Below are 24,868 nucleotides of genomic sequence, written 5' to 3' on the forward strand. Positions count from 1 at the left end.
TATTCTTGTTTTAAATCTATTTATTATAATTTTTCCAATCTGGATTAATCTTTTTCAAACAGCTCCATAATGTCGTATGGTGAAACAGAATGATTTCAATATTTGAAGTTATTATTATTATTATTTTTGAAGTTATTATTTTATTTCTTCGCTATAAAAAAATTTTAATGATCCTATAAATGTCTTATTAAAACGAGTTTATCCATGGAATAAAGAGAAAAAGAAATTATTATTATTCTAATCATATCAGTGATGAAGAAACATGAGCATTTGACTATAAATGTTTAAAATTAGTAAAACTAATAACTTATCTTTTGGATCAAATTTTTCAATCAAATTCAATAAAGATGATTTTGAATCCAAAAGGATAGGCTTTGCCAATCCAAATTTGAAGGACATTCTTTCATTAGTATCTTTTATTAAATTATTCTTTTCTAAAAATAATTAAAGGAAAAATGAAATATCCAGAAGCATTGCCATCATATGGCAATTACTATATATTATACAATTATTATACAATCTCTTTTTGTAGAAGTTTCTGTTAATTCTATTTACTTTTTATCTTTTCTTATAATATGAAAGATTTTATTTTATTGGATAATTTAGTCTATTTTTTTATGAAAGAGAGATTTCTATTTTTTATATTTTATATTTTTATTATATTTCTTATAAAATATTTAAAAAATTTGAACATTTTCTTTATTAAAATGCTCTTAATAATTCTTAATTTCGTATGATTTGTAAAAAAATAGGCAATTTTTATGCTGATTCAAAAAAAAAATTTATCCAAGTCCTATCAATTTTAGCGATTTGAGAAATAATTTATAAACTATTTTGAATTAAAAGCTGATATGCCATCCATCAAATTCGTATAAACATAAGAAGAATTTTTACTTTCTAACAAACAAGTAATCAGCTCTTCTTAGATTTTTTTATCCAAATAAGATTTTCTTTTTATAGATTTAATATTAGCTACTTGAGTTATAAAATCAAGTTTTTTATTTAAAATTTAAAGTATTGTACGAGATATACTGAAATATTTCATCATTTAAAATCTTCATTTTTTTCTTTCTAATTATAATAGCTATAATAATTTTTTTTTTCATATTCTTTTTATTTCAATATTCCCTATTATTTTGTCAAACGTATTGAAATAATTCTGGAATATCCTGAAATATGTATCAAAAAATAATCTAAAATATTGATTAGCTTATATTTGAAATTAACATGGTAACTCATATTTACATTTAATTATGGACATTTAAAACGATTATTATATATTATATTGTTACGCGATGATATTTAATAAAACTTAAAAATGAAACTTATAATATCATCAATGTAATGCTTCTATTCAATACATTATAGTCAATTAGTTTTTAATTCAATAAATTATTGTTGAAAAAAATAAAATGAACTTATTTGAAAAAATATTTTGAAATGAAAAAATGACATTTTGCAATATAACATGCAAAATAACAAAATATCGATCTCCATATTTCTTTTCTTCCACATACCTTCTTTTGTTCATAAAATATAATTTTATTTCATTTTATTCTCAATAGAGTGAAGTATTTAACATATCTGAATATTTTAAATAATCTATATTTAAAACATCTTCTCTATATCTTTTAAACACATAAATTAAAATTTATTTTGAATTTATCAAATATAAAATTTAATATTTGAAGTCCATTTTTTCACACTATGAACCTTCTTTTTTAATCCAACTAATTTGAGATCATTCAATAATATTAAAATCAACATTTTACAACAAAAATTAATAAATACATTCTAATTTTTATTAAATTTTCCAAACAAATGAATTTTTTAACACAAGTTCGATAAAACATATCAACAATATTGTTTTGATAATAGAAAGATGTTCTGAATCCGAATCTCTATAAAATTAGTTAATATGTTATTCTAGCTACATGTATTCAAATTTTTGTCAATGTATATTATTATATATTAACTATATATTAATAAAATACATATATTAACTATATATTAATTATTTAGTTAATGCTCGCTTTAGTTTTTATTTGCTAAGATATCGGATAATATGTCAATATCACATTTATATAGTACATGTTTAGATAATATAATAAATAATAATTATATATGCCAAATAAATATAACATAAAGAGTACTCGTTTCAACATTCACTATGATCGGTAATAGGCAACAAATAACAATATATATGTTAATCTATTGGTCATTAGAAAGATAGCTTAATTATTGTAATATATAAAAATAATATTAGATTTAAAAAATAAATAGATAAAATATTATAGATAAAATCGATTTATGTTATATTACGAAAATATTCCAGAAAAAGTAAAAAGTAAAAAGTAAAAAGTTTTTTTAATATTTTTGTCAATTGTATCATATAATAATAATTTTTCTATAAAATCAAGATTGAAATTATTTTATTTTTAACTTATTATTTTATTTACTAACAAGACTAAGATTTAATCTTATTTTTTCGAGTTAAAGTCTAATAGAGTGAAAACATATATTTATGATATTTAGAATATCAAGATAAAAGATTAATATTATAAACTTTTATTCATATTGATATTCATATTAATTATTCCAAAAATTGAATAACTCCAAAACAACATAATATCTCTATAAAATAAATCTTATGACAATAAATCAAATTTAATTTTATAAAATATTAAAAAAAATTATTGAAATAAAATATTAAAAAATATTTTCTTTGAAATATTTTTGTAAATGTAATAATTCTCAGACAATAAAAAATTTATTGATTATATCTATTATCAAAGTTTTTTTCATAAACAAATCAAATTTATAAAAAAAATGTAAACTACGATTAATCTTCTATATTATTATATAATTATATTATATAATTTTATGTAATTATATTATATTATATTTATATTTATGTAAAATACATTGCATTAGTCTTTTTGAAAAATATTAAAAATATTAAAAATGATAGGATGATTTTTTTTTTTATCTATTTTTTATCTATTATTTTTTGTTTTATCTATTTCATTGAGTGATTAATATATTAAGAATTTTTGTTTTGCCTAGATTGCCGGCGTGGACAATCTTTGGTAGTTTGGGCAATCACAGAAGGTAGACAAGCCGCAAGAGAAATAGATCTGGCCTTAATGGGAAAAACTGGTCTTCCTGTTTCCGGTGGTATCATAAATAGTGTCGTGAATTAAAACAGAAATATTTTTCATTGTTAATCAATTAGAAATCAATAATTTTTTTCTAACCTTTTTCTTCTACCGTACTTTCTTATTTTTCTCTTTCTATCTTCTCATATAGTTGAATTATATAAAATATGCGATATAGAGGTAGAAGAATAAGTACATTTAATAACTAAGAAAAAAGCACGATCAATACAAGGAAATCAGTATTATTTTATCGTGAATTTTCACGATATCGAAAGATCTTATCGTCATTTGTGTTCATTCACGAAAAGAATGTTAGTTGGATATAGAATAGTTGAAGTACAGAAGATTTGCTCTTTTGTTTTGAATTGTCATTTTGTGTAATATTCATTAATATCTATAAAAAAGAAAGAAACTATAACTATTAAATAATAATATTATAAGCCAGAAATCGAAAAAAAAATAATTATAAATATATTATTATTCTTTCAAATTTATTTACTTCATGAGGTAATATAAATTATTCTATATAATTAAAATCATTTTTTACGATCAATATGAGAAAAAAATTAAATTAAATCATTAAATAAAATAAAATTATTAAATATTTTTATCAAAATTGAAATCAAATTAAAATTATAAATTATATTTTGAGGATAATATTACATATATTTTATGAATTTTTAAATCTATAATTTGTTTATACATTATAACATATGTATAGCATATGTATCATTTTTTGAATTTATTATCAGATATTTATAAAAAACACTAATGATGATATAATTTCTTGATTATTAAAAAATTTTTCTTCAATAATGTTTAATTATTTATAATGCAAATTATTGTACGTTCAATATCAATATCCAATATAACAATATTATTGTATATTCTATTGTATGAAGAGAAAGAAAATACTTCGAGACAATAAATAAATAAAATATTTAACTTCTAAATAAATATAATTTAATTATATTTATATTGTGTGTAGAATTGTAACATGTTACATTTACAAAATAATGTACATACAATTACATATGCACAATATATATTTACCCTTATAAAATTAATGTATTAAAATATTTAAACTATTTAATATTATTAATTTCAGTATTATTCAATATTTTCTTATAAAATTGAAATAAATGAATAAAAAAAAAATGAATTCATTATATATAAAAAGCAATCTTATTTTTAGTTGGCTGGATTATCAACTAAGTTAATAAGCATGTATCATTTGATTCCGTCTAATATCCGAGAACAGAAGTGGCAAGAATTCTTACAAGATCAATTACAAGAGCATCGAATTGCACATATTCGCGAAGAAATTATTAATATAGCAATCGCAAATGGACTTGAGAAAAATCATTTTGAAAAGAAACTGTTCGAATTTAATAGTCAATGTGCCCGTATAGTTTGGCTTCGCTTATTCAATGCGAGTATTGATTTTCTAAATTTTTCTAACATTCCTTTATTTTGTTTGCTTTTTGCTTATTTATTTTCTAGTGGGTGTTCTCAACATTAGATTCTTATCAGACACATTACATAACTGGAAAAGCAATACATTTGATTGTTGATATTGAACCGCAATCTTTGCCAATGGATTCTTGGATATTTAAAAATGTTTTGCAAATTTTAACTCAAAAACCATCTCCACAGACACTTATTTCTCCATTGTTCCCATCAATAACTTCTATAAAACTTTCAAATCATCTTGTTGACAAAAAGAAACAGCATCAAATAAAATCAAAACATATTAACAAAGAAAAATTGAAACCAAACAATAAAGAAAAAATAACATCTTTCAAAGCAAAAAAATTGCATGGTATAATTCATGAAATGAAAAAAACAAATCGTTATTTAAAAAAAAATATCTATTCTTTATCTTTGCACGAACAACATATCGTAAATAGTCCAACAGGAAATAAAAATGATAAGTCAAATAATATTGAAAAGAATAAAATCAATATTTTTGAAAAAAATTTGAAACACAATAGAAACAATAACAATCATAAGAGTAATTTTAACAGCAATCCTAAAAGTAAACAGGAAAATATAACAGATATTTTTCGATTATCAAAAAATTTACAACAAAATGAAACAATTACAATATATGATAAAGAAACAATGCAATTTCAACCATTATCAAATAGGTAATATACAAATTATCAAAAAAAAAAAAAATTAAGATGAAAATTTAATTATTATTTTAAAAATTTTTATATAATTCTTCGTGAAAAAAAAATTATAAAAAAAATTATAAAAAATTAAAAATTATTTCAGGGTAGAAATCTTGTATACAATTTTACCAGATCATATCGAACAACTTGAGTCAAACAATTCTATAAAATGAATTAAATAATTTTATGTATACAGGTAAGATATTACTTTTTTATTTATTGTTAAAATTACAAATTAGAATTCATATCACATATAATAAATTGAAAAAAAATTTGAATATTTTGTAGATACGTAAGATCATGATAAAAGAATATAAATATAATATCCAATATAATAAGAATATTTTATTACAAGTTTTTAAAAAATTTATAATTCAAAAAGTCGAATATACAGGATAATTTAAATAAATTTAAATTGAAAAATGAGGAAAATGAATAAAAACAATGTCAAATAATAATTTTAAAAATTTCTATTTTTGTTATTTCACTTTTTGCCATTTTTTTTTAAGCAAATAATATTTAACGATATATTAAGTATAAAAAAAATTAAATATATGCACACACACACGTGCAAATATGCGCACTCTTTTTTCCACTATACTTCTGTCCTTAACGAAATACAAAAAATATATAATTGCGTCTTATACTCTGAATACTCCTATATAACAAAATGAATCACGAACATCGTGCGTTCTTTCTTCTTTTCTTGGTTTTTGTTGTTATCTTAGCAAGTGCAAAAAAATCGTATTTTTTATAACTATTTTTTAATCTACGAAATTCGTATAAACATAATCTATTCTTTTCAAATTGTAACACATTCGATGTGTGATCCAATATTTCAATTTTTATCATTTCAATTGCTTTTGGATGGGTATAAACATTGTTTGGAAAATTGTAACGCTGATCAGTCTTATAAAGTTATACGCGTGATTATTCTACATATTTTTTTTTTTTTTTGTTTAAATGCGATTATTTTAAATTTCGAAATTAAAATATAACTAGTCAATAACATGATTATACAAAATGATGACAATGAATTATATGATAATTAGACAAATTATTCTTCTTAATATTATAGATATTATATATTATATATAATTTTATAGATATTGCAATCTTTGAAATTGTAGATTTGTATTTTGTAAATTGCGATTTTTTTTCTTTTTATTAATATCACAAGATTAATACCAATCAATATCTAAAATTATTGTAATTTTTTTAGAAAAAAAAAAAAAACAAAAACAAAACATATAGAAAATAAAAAAATTTCGATAGGATTGAATATATATATGTATATGTATAGATAAATAAAGAAATGAATATAACTATATCCACTTATTATAAGTGGGTAAAATTATATAGATATATATCGATTAATAATCGATATATAAAAAGAGGATGTCACAAAAGAAAAATATACAAAATTTGTATCAAACAAAATTATTTTAGATATCCATTGGTATTTTTGAAGCTTATAAGTGTATAACACATGTATACATTATTTTTACTACTACTACTAGTTTTATCATTTAACAAGAATAATAATTCTTGCTAACAAAATTTGATTTAAATTTTACCGCATTATTACGTACAAATGCAGAAAAATTATTATTACAAGTCTTATGACAAGTCATTTCTTCTTTGAATGAAGATATAGATTATATCTCTTATGAAAAAATGTCTCTTTACGAGAATCTAGAAATTTTTATCACCAATGTTTTTAAAATTAATTCACAAAATATATCAACATATATTTAAAGAAATATATTTTAATTTACAATATCATTTGATCAGATATGTTTATATTTTTAAAAAAATATTATTCAAACCGAGTTATGAATGTTAGGCAATATATAAAATCTAGATATCACGTAAAGAAATTTTTCAGACTTAATAGTATTACAAATTTTTTTTAATATCACAATTGTTAAAACCCATGAATTTCGCCCCTTCCCATTCTATCTTGCATCTCATGTTTATCTTCTTTTCATTATTTTTATTTTTCTGATCCTTATGTTGGTTACCTTTAAATCAAATATATTGTAAAATATGTAAATATGTAAATGTAAATCACAAAAATCCATCTTCGGAAAATAAAAATAGCCATGTTGGAGCCCACCTATAGTTAGAAGAGCTTAGAATAATCATTTTTATCAAAAAAATTAATCAATGATTCTCAGATCTCATCAGATTATTCATTATACTTGTTGATATGATCTATATAATTTTTTTTTCTCCAAAGTAAAATCTCTACTGATCATAATAGTACCTCCTCGTGTAAGATTTCTAAAAAGAAAAATAAATAAATCAATAATATATATTCATAAATTATTATTCATTATAGTGATTTGACTTACTTTAGAAACTGAGGTAACAGAATATGCCAAGATGTATGATCTTGTTTCAAAGTTAAATAAAGTTCAAAGGTAGATACTGTATTAGGGTCACATTGTATTTTTGATAGTTTTCTACATACACTGTCCGTTTCAAAACTAATAAACAATGTACATCCTCTGTAATAAAAATATAAAATAAAAATATAAAAAGCATATAAAATATATATATATATATATATATATATATATATATATATATATATNAAATATATGTGTGCACTTGGAGAAAAAAAAAAATATTACTACTACTAAATACTACTAAACATAATATCAAAACTTACCTAAGACCACAAGGTTCATTTTCAGCCATGCTAAGTACATTTTTAGCTATTCTTGGCAAAAGATCAGCAGGTAACAAAACTTCACCACATGCTAACTGTACATGCTTTGCTCTTCTTAATTCAACTTCCAATCGTTTTGCTAGAGCCTGGCAGGCTCCATCAAATTCTTCAGCTGTTCCAACTATAATGATAAACGTATTTAATTAATTATAATTATATCATTATTTCTATTTTCTTTTTACAAACGAATTTTCGTACAATTATATAATAAATTCTAATGTCATGTTATTATATAATTAATATTAATAATAACAATAATAATAAATATGTTATTAAGAATATATTTATCTTATGTATCCTTATATATAGATTTAACAATAAGCAAATGCATTTTATTAGCTGCGCACGCATGTATGAATACAAATATCTACATAAATATTATGACAACCGGCCGGCTGTACCAGTAACCGAATAACTTAGAAAGTTAAAATTTTTTTGATATTGTAAAGTAAAACGTTCCTTATAATACATATATATATAATTATTATAATATTGCTTGTTGATTATTTTTTTTAAGAAATTTCTTTTTCAAAAAAAAAAAAAAATAACTATAGATTATATATATTCTGTTCAATTTTATATAGATTTATACATATATATTTCAAGCATGATGAAACGAAACAACGAAAAAACAAATAATTGAATAAATGACAAAAAATCGATTCTAAATAATCTTTGAATGTTTTAGAAATAAAAAATAAATACCGTACATTAAAATGATCATATTCATTTATTATTATTTATTATTATTTATTTCATCATTATAATATCATATAATATCATATTCATATTTCATCATTATAATATCATATTCGTTTATTTTATAAAAAATCAGTCAATTTAAAAAACTTAAATAATTTCATAATAATAATAATATCGATTATTGTTTCTTAATAGCTAAGTATAATATATATATATATATATATATATGTACAGATATAATATGAAAAAAAAGTTAAATTTGAAAGAAAGAAAATCAGTTATATTAAATTATGAAAATTTATTGAAAGAATAAATAGAAAAATATACCTCTCGTGTTACTAAAATTCACATTTACAGGACATGGTAAAACTTCCATGTCGAAAGATGTTACACATACACAAATAACACAGAATACAGTTAATGTCAGAATGACCTTCTTGAAATACACAATATATATATTATTTCTTCAATGCTGTGAATGTATTCAGAGCTTCAATATTATATTTTCACTAATAATAATTCAACAATTTTTATAAACCCGACAAAATCACTTTTTTTAATTATTTAAATATAAATATCAATACAATCATAACTATCCTTTCTCTTTAACTTTCACTGGAAACTGCAACACTATATTGTCAAATGTAACACACTTCTACTCATATCATGCTTTAGCCGACACAACTGATTTGTCGACCAATGATGACGCCTTTTATATAAACACTCCCCTCCTTCTTAATTTTTCCCTTCCATCGTTCTTTAACAGACCGCCTAGCAACACCAGCTACGTGATGTTTCGCACTGCATCCACTTCGGGTGTTTCCGTTTCTTGTCGTTCGGATATCTTCGGTTCTTAATACATATGCTTTCCTCCATTTCTTCTGATTGTTCGAAACATCTCATTTTAACTTAATCACGTAGCTTACTAGTATTTTCAACATTATTATGTTCTTTTCTTTTATTTTAATCCATTTTTTTTTATTATTTTTTTAGAATCTAACTGCAAAAAATTTTGTTATAATTACTAATTTATTATTAATAGAATATAATTTTAATTAATTATGTACGTATGTATAATAAATTGATTTTTTATAATTAATTTTTCATTTTTAAAATCAATTAAAAAATAATAATAATCATTTTTTGTTAAACATTTTTATACTTTAATTATTTCTAAATTACTTTTGATTGTTTATTTATTTTATTATTATTGTTCGATGATTAATCTTTTTAAATTCTTCTTTTTCTATTTTTAAAATAAGTCATCGTTTTTTTAAAATAAAAAATCCTTTTTTTTCTTACTTTGTAATAAAGTCTTCTTACAATATAAATATATTATATTTATTTCATTATTAAATCATACTATCATTTATATCCTCATTTAAAATACAATTAATATTCGTAAAAATAAAATTAAATAATTAAAATTAAAATTTCTTATAATATATTTCTCCAAATATTCATTTTTAGAAAATATATTTTTATATTCTCTATTCTTTTATATATAATATGTCTTAAATATATATATATATGCCTTAAAATATGTATATATTTTATTTGTAGTCTTATTTTAAAAGATTATGTTAAATATAATTTTATAAGAATATATTATATTTTTGATATCATAATAAAGATTTCAATAAAAAGAATCAAATATTATTTTTTTTATTGTTTTTTGATTATCCAACATGATTATAAAAATTATATTTTTATAGCGATTAATAAAAATTTATATTCATGTCCTACATATGTATGAACAACATATAAAGTAATTAAGTAATTATCGATACAAAAAATAATTGGTTAATAATTGATGATGACTACATAATAGTAGTTAATATCAAATGCCAGTAAAAAATATCAATGCCAGTAATAATAGTAATATCAAAAAGGGAAGTGTGAATTGAAGCTGTAAAAAAATTAAAACATGATATTATGTTTTATATTATTATTAATCGGTGTTTCTTATTGAAATTAATAAAAAACATAAATTTAAATGTTCATTAAATATGAATATCATAAAAATTATATCAAGATTTAATTGTTAGTTTGATCCTGAGTTTATTTTGCAATATATTTTATTTCAATAACAAAATTTTTTAGCTAGCATAAAAATATATAAATATTTAAAATTTTTCAAATAAAAGTAGAAGAAAAAATAATATTCATATATTATAATAAATATAGTAATTATAGTTTCTTATATTTTGAATACTTACCTTGTGTTTTTATCTACTCTTTATAAAAATAGAACTAATATCAATGATACAACTGCTTTTCTATCATACATTATATGTTTAATATGTATACAATATATGTTATTTGATTGCTACCTTACATGAATTCATGTTTCATGCAAAAATATTTATTTTTTCATTAAATAATTTTAAAAGATAATTTATTTTTATTCGTTTGTTTATATTCATTTAAAACTATTAATAAAAGAATTGATAAAGAATTAAAAGAAAATATATATAGATAAACAAATTGATTTATTACTATATTGATTTTATTTTATTACAATTGTTTTATTACTATTTTCAAAAGTAAATACTTTTTTGAATCAATTTTATTTATATTATTTATATTATATATATTTCAAAAAACGAATAATTTTGTTCTAAAGGAATAATAAGTTTTATAATTGTTGATTTTTTCTTCCTAATATAATATTAATAAAAATTACTTTAAATCAATTTGAATTAAAATAAAATTATTCTAATAATTTTTTTAATTCTACATAAAATAATAATCTTATTTATAATATTAATAATATTTATAAATAATATTAAATAATATTATTTATAATTAATAATTAAATCAACTGATTTTATCTTATTAATTCATTAAGTAATTTAGTATACATATATCAATAAAAAAATATTTCCATACTATATCTATATAGTATATGTATATCTATATACTATATCTATATAGTATAATATAGTATATGTCTTTATATATGCGCATGCGCTTATATATATATATATATATAGGTTCATAGCATAAGCATATATATATAAAAAAAGTATGTATATAAATAAATGTTAGCGAAAAATATAAATATTTTTATTAAATTTTTTTTGATTCTTGAAACAAAAATTTGAATTCATATTTTATATTAAAGTGATTATAATTTAAATTATTTTATTATTATGATATTTTAAAATCATCAATTCATTTCTCCTAATCTTTTCTTTAAATTTAATTTATTTTTAATTTAATTAAACTTGATTTTGAAATACTAAAAATTTTGATCTTCTTTTTATATTTTTTAGCAAGTAAAATCTAGAAATAACAATCTTAATTTTTGGAATTCATTAATTTAAAATTATATGTACATAAAATTGTTTTTTAAATATTTTATGAATTACATTTACATTATATTAACATTTTATATAATAATTAGACAAGAGAAACATTAACATACTAAATTCAAATTATTTTTTTTGTTAAAGAATTTAAATTTTAAAGATTGTTCACGAATATATTAACATTCTTTATAATATGACATTAATTTGATGATTAATGATCAATAATTCATAAATTATAATAAAAATATAAAATTTATAAAGATATATTTTTTAACTCAATGTCTTAATTTATTTGTCAACATCTACGTTTTTAAATTTTTTTCATTAAAATGTATATAAAAATGTAAACAAAATTTCTATTAAAATAAAATTTCATCTTTAATTATATAAAACACACTTGTAAATTTATAATAGATATATTAATTTTTATATAAAATGTTATTATATATATTGATTATTTGAAAAGTAAAAAAATTATTTTAAGTTATTTTGTTAATTTAAGTTGATAGTAATATTTAATAAATAAATTATAAAATTTGTTATTTTTAACAATTATTTTTGATGATAATAAGTTATTAAATCAATAATTTGATTATGAATGTAATTATGCATATTTTACTATAGAATACAATTTATTTAAGTTTATATATATTTTATATGTTTTTTTATAAATTTTTTATAAGTAAATATCAAATATTTTTATAAAATCATAAAAAATAATTGTGAAAATGAAATATTAAAATCATACTTAGAACAAAATAATATTATTATATATAATAATATTATATATATAATTTTTTATATAATAATTTTAATTTATTTTATATATAAATTATATATAATAATTTTAAGATTTCATTAATAAAAAAATTTTATAAGTTCATTATAATCATCTATCAAAAATTCTATTTTAAAATGTTGATTTTTCATATTTAAGATTACTGTGAAAAATTCTTATTACTAACGCCCTCTATTAAATCATCATTTGTTTCGGTGAGTTTAATGAAAAATGTCATCGACATCTTATGACGTATATTACAATTTTTAAGTTGACGACAACAAAATGGAATATTTTAAAAGTAGCTTAAAGTCTGTTTTGGGTTCTGCATCTGTAGAAAATGAATTATCAGGCGGTGATACGGTATTTCGAATTTTTTAATAAATTAATTTTATACCTTTAGTCTTTATAAGTCTTTTTGTATTCTAACACATGATCACAATATTTTCATGTAAAAAAATAATTATCAATTATATTATTGCTTATTTAATTAAACAATTGTATTTCATGAAATATGAATATATTATATCATGAAATAATTAAAATAATTGTATAGGTAGAGCGATTAGTAGATAGGTTACAATCATCGACATTATTAAATGATAGACGAGATGCTTGTCGAGAACTTAAAACTCTTTCACGAACTTACCGTGTTGAGGTAGGAGCTCAAGGAATGGATGCATTGAGACAAATTTTAGAAATGGATAGAACTGATTGTGAAATTATTGGTTTAGCATTAGATACTCTTTGTAATATAACAAATCCTAAGACATTTGATGAAGAAGGTAATATCTGCATATAATTATATGTTTATATAAATTTTATTATTTTTTTATATATTTTCAGTTGATAAGCATGGACCCAATAATAAAATAGGAGAACAATTTACTGAAATATTTATTAAAAATACAGATAGTGTAGGATTAGTATTAACACTCTTGGAAGAATTTGAATTTAAAGTTAGATGGCCAGCATTAAAATTATTGATGTATTTATCTACTAATAGACTAAAAGATATACAAGAAATAATTTTAGTTAGTCCTATGGGTGTTTCTAAATTAATGGATCTTCTTGGTGATAGTAGAGAAGTCATACGTAACGATGTACATTTTTATAATTTTCTAATATAAATAGTTTTGTTTATTATTTATTTATTTATTGAATTAAAATATTAAAAATTTATTAAAAATTATATTTTGTAATTTTTTAATAGGTTTTATTGCTTCTTATTCAATTGACAAAAGGTAATGCAAATATTCAAAAAATTGTTGCATTTGAAAATGCATTTGATCGTATTTTTGATGTCATTGCGCAAGAAGGTAATATAGAAGGTGGTATTGTTGTTGAAGATTGTCTATTACTAATGTTAAATCTTCTAAGGGGTAATATAAGCAATCAAAATTTTTTTAAAGAAGGTACATATAATTAAGCTAGTTACTTTACTATATCAATGTGAAAATCAATGTTATTATATTTTAGGCAGTTATATTCAAAAATTAACACCAATGTTTCAAATATCATCTGAAATTGATGATAATCCTCTAAGTGCATGGAGTTCACAAAAAGTATCAAATGTTCATTGCATGGTCCAAGTGATTCGTGCGTTAGTGGCACCAAGTGGACCTGCACAGGTAATTGTTATAAATATTGTTAATAAATACGTATATATTTCTTGTTTTTTTACATATTTGAGTGTTAAAAAAATCTCATATTTAAAACCAATGTATTAATTATGATACGTACATATAAAGGCAGTATCAAATTGTCAACGGATTATGAAAGCATGTGGACTTTTACAAGCTTTGTGTAATATATTGATGGCTAGTGGTGTACCTGCAGATGTCTTGACTGAAACTATTAATACAGTAGCTGAAGTTATTAGAGGAAATTCCAATAACCAAGAATTTTTAGCTGGAGTAATGGCACCTAGTAATCCTCCTAGGTATTTTCATACTCTAATAATAAAATATTTAAATATTCTAAATTTATTGCATTATTATATTATTATAAAATTTCCATATATATTTTTTTTAGACCTGCAATTGTTGTCTTACTTATGTCTATGGTAAATGAAAAACAGCCATTTGCTTTACGATGTTCTGTTCTTTACTGTTTTCAATGTTTTTTGTATAAAAATGAAATAGGGCAAAGTCAACTTATTCAAACTTTATTGCCTCAAGGAAATGAAGTACCATCATTAACGACAGGTTTGTTTTTTTTTAAAAAACTATTTTCGTTTATTTTATAAATTTTCTTTTCATAATATATTAAATGATATAATAGGAATATAAAAGGAATAAAAAATATTTTATAAATGTAATATTGCTAGGACAGCTGCTATGTGGAGGTCTATTTTCTTTGGATTCTTTGTCAAATTGGTTTTCTGCTGTAGCATTGTCTTATGCATTGATTGATGACAACACACAAAAAGAACAATTATTACGTGTATTGCTTGCAACAAATATTGGAAAACCACCAGTAACTTTGATGCAACAATGTGTCATGTTACTGCAACAAGAGAATAAAACACAATGCAAATTAGGTCTTCTAATATTACTTTGCAGATGGATTGCACATTGTCTAAAAGCTGTAAAATCATTTTTGCTTATCGATTCATCTATAGCTTATTTAACAGCTTTATTATCATCACAAGAAAATAATGATGATTTGCAAGAAACATTATTACAAAGTATGTGCGCCATACTTATTGGATTGTGTGTACATTTCAATGACAATAGTATTTCTAATTATACAAAGGTAACGAAATTGTGAGATATAAACGAAACAAAACATGTTAAAAAACTATATATTATATTTTTCTTATTTTATTTTAGGAAAAATTATGTAATTTAATAGAAAATAGAATAGGATTAGAAAGATTTCAAGATGCTATCGGTGGTCTTGCTAGACATGAAGTGTATTCTAGAACTTTAAAACATCCTCAACCTTCAGCAAAGAATCCTTCAGAACTTTTATTAGATCATGAATTTTGTAGATTATCAAAAACATTAGAGGGTAATTACTAATCATATTTCTATATTATTCTATTAATGCAAACTTTAAAATAAGCAATTTTTAGGTGTTATTATAAAGTCTGTTCTAGACGGAAGTAGCTTACATAATAAAAATCAGATAACAACTCCTATATTACCAGATTCTGTTTTAGAAACTCAATATAAAGAAGTTATTCGAGAACAAGATTCTCAAATACAAAAACTTAATCAACTTACAGAATCACTCATTAAAGAAAAACACGAACTCGAAGTATAGTATATATATTTATAAATAAGATTTTATAATGAAATAAAATTTATAAATCTTTAATTTATAATTTATAATTAAAGATTGATAATTAATATTATTCAATATAGGCACAGATACATGATCTTCAATCAACTGTCAGTCATTTAAAAGATCAAAATTTAGTTTTACGAGCAGCACAAACTAATTTATTATTAGAAGAAAGTGAATCCAATAATGTTGCATCCAATGAACTTTGCACAAAAGAAATAGAAAAGAATAAGACCTTGATTACAGAATTAGAAAATCGTTTAGAAGAATATGCATCAATGATAAAAAAATATGAAAATGATTTTGAATATAAATTAAAAGAAAAATCTGAGGAACTAGAAAAATTAAAAAAAGATCAAGAAGATCTTCTAGAACTTTTAACAGAACAAGATAGTAAAATTATACTTTACAAAGAAAGATTGGTTGCATTAGGTGAAAAAGTATGTAATTCTATATAAAACCTTTTATGTATATATTTATATATATATTATTTATATATTTAGATAAACAATAACAGCTTATAATTTTAATATTATTTTTCATCTTTAGATTGAAACAGATGAAAGTTCTATTGAAATAGATACTGATGACCAACCAGAATATATCAATTCTGTCGATCGTGTTGATTGATATAAAGATCTATCTAATTTTAAAAAAGAACTATTATAAAAATAATAATGATGAAAAAATTTTTATTTCGATAATTTTTTACTTTATTGTTTTTATCTTCTTTATTTGTTTAAAATAATAAATTATTGATAATAAATTAATAGATCTATTATATTATGTATATTATTATAACATGATAAATTATAAATACAAAAATTAAATATTATTTTTATTACACATATTATACAAGATAATTATTATTTATATAATATAATATCTTTAAAATATAGAATTTATATAGAATTTAGAAAAAATAAATACAAAAAATGATATATAAAAAAATTGGTTATATGAAGCTTTAAAATATTTAAATTTACATTAGATTTACATTAGATTACATTATTTTTACATTAGAAGTGAAGCAGAAATAAAACAAGATGGCAAGAGCTGCTTCAGTCTATTTTTATTATTTATTATTATTTATTTTTATTATTTATTATATATATTTTTATATTTATCTTATTTCGTCTAATATAAATTTAAATTGTTATTAACTTAATAAACCTCAATTAATATTTTTGTACATCAATTTTGTGTTTGTTTTAGAATCGATTCTTTAAAAATATCCCAATATATTAACATTATCTATATATATTTTATTTTATATATTATAAAAAATAAAATTTATTTCATGAATAAAGGGATAAATAAATTTAAACAGCATTGATTGAAAATAGATATTAATCATAATGATTTAAATTAAATTATTTAAATTTATATCTTAAAATATTAAATAATAATATTAAAATATTTTCCGAAACGATATAAAAATAAATATTGGAAATGGCTGATAAAAGGCAATCAAGGAAATAAAATTGATTTTGAAAATATCCACAAATAAAATTATTAAATACCATGTATCAATGAGCAATAAAAAAAAGTATATTCCTTACCATGTCATTCCCAATTCTCAAATATCAACTTATTACACGTAAATATTTTAAATTAAAAAATAAGAATTTTAACAAAAGTATATATGTATTCTATTAAATTAAATACTATTTATATATATTTAATAAAACTATATATTATTACATATTTACCATAATACAATATGTACTATTTTATATATATTAGATATTATATATACATATATGTATACATCTATATACATATATATATATATGTATATATGTATATATATATATATATATAAGTGTCTATAAGATATTTTCCCGTTGCTTAATAACTGCTTGTACACATTTTGCCATTGTTTGCGAAGCACGAGATATCGCATCTGTCATAAAAAAATTATCTAATGTTTTCTGTTTAATTTCTATTGGATTGGAAGACAATGAACCTGACACTTCCTATAAAAAACAAATAAAAATCAATATTATTTATTATATAACAAATCTCATTGAAGTATATTATTTTTTAAAAATTATTTTTTAAAAATTTATTTTTAAAAAATTTTTTAAAATTAATTTAAAAAAATATTTACCTTTGATAATTCCAGTACTTGAGTGAAATAATTAGCTGATTCTATATTACCATATCTAATTAAATGTGGCGCTATTTCTTCCAATCTAGATCTTATTTCAGCCAAATTATCATAAGGTAAACAAATTCCACAAATCTATAAAAATATTAATTATTTTCTTTTTTCCAATTTACTTTACATTAATTTAATATAATTTAATAATTGCATTAATTTAATAATTTAAAATATTAAATTAATAATATGTTATGTAGATAATTATATGTTATATAATAATTATAATAACAATAAACTAAAAAAATTAACTAAAGAAAGTAATTAATTATATATTAACTTACTTCAGAAAGAGCTCGTATAATTTTCCAATCTGGTCGAGCCATACCCGGTGGTGTAATTGCAGCTTGAGTTTGTTGTGCACGACCTTCTGTATTTACATATGTTGCAACTTTTTCAGTATATGCAGCTCCAGGAAATATGACATCTGCAATCGAAGCTCCTTCGTCACCATGGCTACCTAAACCATTAATAAAAATCATTATTTATGTTCTACTAATAAATAATATTATTATATACTTATAAAAATAAATAATGATATTTCTTGCATACCTATATATATGATAAAAGTATTTGGAAAATCTTCTTTTTTAATATTTGAATCATCAGCTGATAATAAAAAGAGAATTTTCGGTTGTTGCTCCTTAACTTCTTCAACAGATGATGAATAACCCACATCTAAAGCTGCCACTTGTGATGCATTTGTATGAAGAATATTTAATATTTTCCATTCTTTGGGAGCCTAAAAAAGAATATGTAATCAACATTCATGATAATTATGCATATAATTACAATAACAAAAGATATTTTTATCATTTTTTTCTTACTTTTATGTTTTCTTCTATAGTTTGTGCCAATAATTGTGTTTCAGATAAAATTTTTGCTCCATCTTTTCTGGTTAATTGCTCAACACCCAAGATAATTAAAGGTTTCTTAGCAGATTTCAAAGTACTTGAAAATGAATGAGTACCGTTTTTTAATTGTGTTATAATTTCTGGAGATTGACCTAAATGCTAATATTTAAATAATATTGATCTTAAATAAATATTAGCTAATAGAAAATGATATATCAAAATATATATTATGAGTTTCTTCACTTACTTCATAATTATACGTTAAATCTATTTTCGGACCAATTTGCGCAATGATTTGTTCACCGTGAATATATCCTTTTCTTATTCGAGTATTAACTAAAGGTGCTTCATATCTTGGATTAGTACCAATCAATAATACAACGTCAGCATTTTCTACTGCAGCAATTGTGTTATTTAGTAAATAATTATTTCTTATATCAATACCTGTGCCATGCTTTGGAAAGTTTTGTTCTGTTGCAAGAATTTCACTGCCAAGTCTATTTACTAAATCTTTCAAAGCCACAAGAGCTTCAGCATCAGCTAATTTTCCAGCAATTACAGCACATTTATTTGGGGCTAAATTGCGAATAGCTTGAGCAGCTAAAAAAAGTATATTATCTCAATATAATAAATAATAATAAATAATATATCTCAATATATTATTATATATAATATATTATATGTATGTATGTATATATATATTGATTAAAATTATGTAAAAAAAAAAACATAATAAGATTTAAGAATTTAGAATATTTTTAATATTAAAAATTATATAAAATTAATATAAAATTATATACAACATACTTGTTACAAGAGCATCTTCCCATTCAACAGCTTCTAATTTTCCATTAATTTTTATCATCGGAGTTATAAGCCTTTGGCGTTTCAATCCATCATAAGAAAAACGAGCTTTATCAGATAACCATTCTTCATTTATTTCCTGTATAATATATCATAAAGAATATTTATAAATATATTTCATCAACAGTTATCATATTAATACCTCATTAATTCTTGGTAAAATTCTCAAAACTTCACCAGTCCTATGAGATATAACTATATTACTACCAACAGCATCAAGAACATCAATACTATCTGTACGACGTGTTTCCCATGGACGAGCAACAAAAGCATATGGTTTACTTGTTAATGCTCCAACAGGACATAAATCGATAATATTACCAGATAGTTCAGATAAGAACATTTTCTCTACATATGTTCCTACCTATTATAATAATATAAAATAAATTATAATATAATAATATAATAATAATATATAATATATATATATATATATGTATATATATAATAATATAATTAATATAATAATATAAAATAAATTATATAATAAATAAAATAATAAAATTTAATAGATGATGTAATAGAAATAATTATATAATTCCAATAATAAAACTAAGAATGAAAAATTGTTAGACATACTTGCATATCATTTCCACGACCTGTAGTTCCTAAATCATCAATACCAGCAACTTCAGATGCAAAACGAATGCATCTTGTGCAATGAATACAACGTGTCATAACTGTCTTTATTAGAGGACCAATATCTTTATCTTCAACTGCTCGTTTACCACTATAATTAATATCAACAAATCTACTCCGATCACTACCAAATGCCATACTTTGATCTTGTAAATCACATTCACCACCTTGATCACAAATAGGGCAATCTAAAGGATGATTTACTAATAAAAATTCCATGACACCTTCCCGTGCTTTACGAGTTAGATCAGAATTAGTTTTTATTCTCCACCCTTTCATTACAGGCATGGCACAAGCTGCAACAGGCTAAATATTTATACAATAAAATACATATATAATTTTAATTGAAATTTATTATGTTTATAAACATATATATATATATATATATATTAAAAAGAAAAAGAATAAATACCTTAATTTGTTTTTCAATTTCCACAAGACACATTCTACAATTTCCTGCTACAGCTAAACGTTCATGATAACAAAATCTAGGAATTTCTACTCCTATTTTTGCAGCAGCCTAAATGTAATAAATGTATTAAGTAATAATATAAAATTTTTTATTAAATATTTTTACTTAAGTTACTTAAGTTAATATACTAAATATAAATAATATTTGATCAATAAAAAAATTATATTACCTGCAAAACAGTTGTTCCTGGTGAAACTTGAACTGGTTTGTCATCTATGAATACTTCTACTAATTCTTGCTGAAATTTAGATGATGTTGTATATAATCCTACGGTAGGAAATCTGCCATTCTGTAATCCCGTAGATAATCTTATCACGGGAAATCTTAACATTTTGCTCCAATTACTGTTAGATGTCAAAGTTATGCTGTTATGTAAGAAAATTTTACCATTTCAAAATTTACAATAATAAATATAATAATGTAATTTATAAATAATAATAAATAATAATCTAAATATATAATTAATAAAATCATATTTTTTTTAATTGTTATAAAACGAATAAGTCAATATATATTAAGTATTAATAATAATTACAATATTATATTAATAATAATTAAAATATTCATTTGTTTAATCAAAATTACCAAATCTTTATCCGTTATGCAAATTTCTTTTAAACTTCGCAAACCTAAAATGGATGATCTACAAAATCAATGTAAAATAGAATTCACCACAAATAATATATATATTGTTTAATTATATATTTTCGAGCATTGACAAAGTAGTATCTGCATGATTTGAGTTAATTTTAGAATACTTCACGACATCTATCAAAAAAATTACTCTAATGTAAATAAATTCAATTATAAATAATAATTATTCAATTTTATTTAAAAATCTTTATATGATCAATCTTTATATGATTTAAAAATAATTTTGAATTCATATGCAATATTTAAGTATATACATATTTATAAATATGTATATACTTAAATATACATATATATAAATTTTAAATTTTTAAAATGAAATTTAAAAATAAGTAAATATCATATTACAATTATATATTACAATTAAAATTTAATTAATTTCATAAAAAAAAAGTACAATAGATAAAAGATTTTTATAAATATCTGTATCAAATCTTTATGAAGTAGAATAAATTAAAAAAATAAAATGAATAGAGATTAAAATAAATAGAATATTGTCTAAATAAAAATTGAAATATTATAATGTATAAATTAATTATATTTTAGAAAAAAATAATTAAATTAATTAAAATAATTTTGCAATTAAAAAATTACAATTTATAGTTACTTTCTAGTTATTTTATTATTTCCCAAGAATTGCCGGAATGACGTCATGCTACAAATAATGAACCGTCAATTTTTCATTGAACATAGCTCCGTTTTCCGGTAAGTAGATAAGGGGAACAACAAGTACTTACAAGTAACTTCAGTTAAGTGTCTACATTTTATTTAATCTTCCATTATGGCTATTGGTGATCTTAAAACTGATAAAGGTATCAAAGATTTGAATTCTTATTTGGCAGATCACAGTTATATCGAAGGGTAAGTGTATTTTTATTTTTATAAAATTTATATTGAACATATTTATATACACGTGGTTCTATACTTATCAAAATCTTAAGATCATTGAACCATTAATTCATTTTTTTTTCATTTAATTTGTATATACAATACTTTGAATTATATATTTTTTTATATATTTGTGTTTTAGTACGTATTTTTATCTTAAAAAATACTTTTGAGTATTTTTTAACATAGTAATTTATTCCATTTATATGCATATTGAAATATAAATTAAAATTAAAAAAAATATAAATATATAAAAGATAAAAGGAATAATTATTATTGACAATTAATAATTTTCATAGTTTCTTTTGAATTTGAGTTTTTCATAGAAAACTAAAGTAAAATTGGAAGTGAAAAAAAAGAATTATGAAACTGATGAAAATGAAGATAAAAAAAAAATCATTGAAAAATGAATAATATTTTGAATAATATCATCAATGAATATGAAAAAACTGTCTTCGAATTTGTTTTCAAACATTCTGATATTATTTATTCATTCTAATATATCTATAATAAAATATTATATATTATTTATATTTTATATATTTTAAATTCAATAAGAATAAATAAGAAAAAATAAATAAAGAAATAAATTTTTATAAGAATGTCAAACATATATTATTATATTTTTTAATATATTTTTTTATATTTTATTTATTTATTTATTTAATATATTTTTATTATATTTTTAAGGTGGCAACCTACTCAAGCAGATGTAGTAATTCTAGAAGCTTTAGGAAAAACTCCAACATCTTCAAATCCTCATGTTTTACGATGGTATAATCACATCAAATCATATGATTTAAAGACACTTCCAGGAGAAAAGAAAGCACCTGTCATATTAGGTAGCAATAATATAGCAGGAAAGAATGAAGAAGATGATGATAAAGACGTAGACCTCTTTGAATCCGATGAAGAAGAAGATCCTGAAGCTGTAAGACTTAGGGAAGAAAGATTAAAAGAATATGCAGAAAAGAAATCTAAAAAACCAGTACTCATTGCTAAGTCCAGTGTTGTATTAGATGTTAAACCATGGGATGATGAAACTGACATGAAGGCTATAGAAGAAATTGTGAGATCTATTCAAATGGATGGTCTAACTTGGGCAGCATGTAAATCATTTTGCTGTTTTCAAAATCAAATCAAAAATTCAATTTTACAAAATTATCAGTTTTATACATATTATGTTTCCAGCTAAATTAGTTGCAGTGGGCTATGGAATTCATAAATTCAGGATAATGTGCATTATAGAAGATGACAAGGTATCAGTAGATTCACTGATAGAACAAATAGAAAGTTTTGAAGAATATGTTCAATCTGTTGATATTGAATCATTCAATAAATTATAAATAATTGTTTATATCTATTATCTCCAATGTAAACTTAATAAATAATANAAAATTATAATTGGAGTATTACTTAATGATATTGCTTTAATATTTATAATAGATAATTTAAAAATTGATATTTTATTTTATATATTTTTGTTATTACAAAGAAAAACTTAAAACTAAAAAATATAAAAAAGAATTGTCATTTTAATTAAATGAAAAATATTAAAAAACAATGATAAACAAATTGTTTAAAATTAAATTTCAACTTCATATAAGATAAAAAAATTCTGAAACTTTGATAATATATCTTAAAGTTCAGATTATGATTTTGCAAAATAAAAATAGTAATTTCAATGTTTCATCTATATAATTTTATCAAAAATCACTAATCACAAGATATTATTTATCACATATACTTTACATATTTGTAAATATAATGCTTGGAACATTATCTATTAAGTTAAAAATTTTTGTTAATCAACATAGATAGATTTCATATGCAAATATTCTATTATTCATGACAGAAAGATCCAGATATCTCCTCTATGTTCAGTATAGACAGAACATAAATATTGTCATGTTTTTTCGCAGACACATAATTTTTTTATATATCACTAAGTCTTGTATAACATATTGAAACTCTCTAAGAAAATTATTGAAATTATAGTATTGCTTAAGTCTTCTGAGAATATAATATTATCAAAACTTTGGAATACTTTTGCAGTAAAATACAAATTTATTATGAAAGTTTCAAATGTTAATATAAAAAAATGATTAAAAATATCTAATTCCTATTAAACATTTCAATAAAAAATTCAGTAAACTTATAATAAAATCTTTAATATCTA

General features: G+C 20.8%; 5 protein-coding genes across 17 annotated transcripts in view; 3 read left to right on the forward strand and 2 right to left on the reverse strand.

The window, feature by feature from the left end:
• Window positions 1-3,659, forward strand: part of LOC122714169 (glutamate synthase [NADH]) — a 44,794-nt gene extending 41,135 nt beyond the window's left edge. For all 10 annotated transcript variants that reach the window (XM_043935262.1, XM_043935267.1, XM_043935261.1 and 7 more), the window contains one exon: window positions 3,067-3,659. In XM_043935262.1, the coding sequence (XP_043791197.1) occupies window positions 3,067-3,203 (137 nt within the window). In that variant the 3' untranslated portion in view covers window positions 3,204-3,659. The remainder of the gene's footprint in view (window positions 1-3,066) is intronic.
• Window positions 3,660-6,665: 3,006 nt separating this feature from the next.
• Window positions 6,666-9,437, reverse strand: LOC122714170 (protein charybde-like). 2 transcript variants are annotated; one of them, XR_006346590.1, is made up of 5 exons: window positions 9,102-9,437; window positions 8,013-8,193; window positions 7,693-7,848; window positions 7,455-7,621; window positions 6,666-7,359 (listed from the first exon to the last, which is right to left on the reverse strand). XR_006346590.1 is itself a non-coding variant. In XM_043935271.1 (4 exons), exons 1-4 carry the CDS (start codon window positions 9,148-9,150, stop codon window positions 7,534-7,536), a joined length of 474 nt encoding a protein of 157 aa, XP_043791206.1. In that variant the 5' UTR covers window positions 9,151-9,437; the 3' UTR covers window positions 6,666-7,533. The 2 variants fall into 2 exon arrangements, 1 of the variants encoding a protein (XP_043791206.1); XM_043935271.1 differs by having other exon boundaries at window positions 6,666-7,621.
• Window positions 9,438-13,064: 3,627 nt separating this feature from the next.
• LOC122714144 (general vesicular transport factor p115) lies at window positions 13,065-16,912 on the forward strand. 3 transcript variants are annotated; one of them, XM_043935215.1, is made up of 12 exons: window positions 13,065-13,229; window positions 13,423-13,651; window positions 13,713-13,969; window positions 14,080-14,281; window positions 14,346-14,497; window positions 14,618-14,808; window positions 14,901-15,073; window positions 15,196-15,623; window positions 15,701-15,881; window positions 15,946-16,130; window positions 16,238-16,597; window positions 16,707-16,912. In XM_043935215.1, exons 1-12 carry the CDS (start codon window positions 13,152-13,154, stop codon window positions 16,785-16,787), a joined length of 2,517 nt encoding a protein of 838 aa, XP_043791150.1. In that variant the 5' UTR covers window positions 13,065-13,151; the 3' UTR covers window positions 16,788-16,912. The 3 variants fall into 3 exon arrangements, with proteins under 3 accessions (XP_043791150.1, XP_043791151.1, XP_043791152.1); XM_043935216.1 differs by having other exon boundaries at window positions 13,082-13,229; window positions 13,473-13,651; XM_043935217.1 differs by having other exon boundaries at window positions 13,095-13,229; window positions 13,427-13,651.
• A 955-nt stretch (window positions 16,913-17,867) lies between these two features.
• LOC122714141 (NADH-ubiquinone oxidoreductase 75 kDa subunit, mitochondrial) lies at window positions 17,868-21,933 on the reverse strand. Its single transcript, XM_043935209.1, has 12 exons — window positions 21,736-21,933; window positions 21,320-21,515; window positions 21,091-21,198; window positions 20,619-20,984; window positions 20,182-20,403; window positions 19,983-20,118; window positions 19,423-19,775; window positions 19,149-19,334; window positions 18,874-19,063; window positions 18,606-18,781; window positions 18,271-18,405; window positions 17,868-18,136 (listed from the first exon to the last, which is right to left on the reverse strand). The coding sequence occupies exons 2-12, from the start codon at window positions 21,479-21,481 to the stop codon at window positions 17,987-17,989; spliced, it is 2,184 nt and encodes a 727-aa protein (XP_043791144.1). The 5' UTR covers window positions 21,482-21,515; window positions 21,736-21,933; the 3' UTR covers window positions 17,868-17,986.
• Window positions 21,934-22,506: 573 nt separating this feature from the next.
• LOC122714139 (elongation factor 1-beta') lies at window positions 22,507-24,052 on the forward strand. The gene is made up of 3 exons (XM_043935208.1): window positions 22,507-22,662; window positions 23,380-23,798; window positions 23,881-24,052. Exons 1-3 carry the CDS (start codon window positions 22,583-22,585, stop codon window positions 24,033-24,035), a joined length of 654 nt encoding a protein of 217 aa, XP_043791143.1. The 5' UTR covers window positions 22,507-22,582; the 3' UTR covers window positions 24,036-24,052.
• The last annotated feature ends 816 nt before the right edge of the window (window positions 24,053-24,868 follow it).

This window comes from Apis laboriosa, unplaced genomic scaffold, assembly GCF_014066325.1.
Source record: "Apis laboriosa isolate Shangri-la unplaced genomic scaffold, ASM1406632v1 scaffold289_cov146, whole genome shotgun sequence".
Lineage (NCBI taxonomy): Eukaryota > Metazoa > Arthropoda > Insecta > Hymenoptera > Apidae > Apis > Apis laboriosa.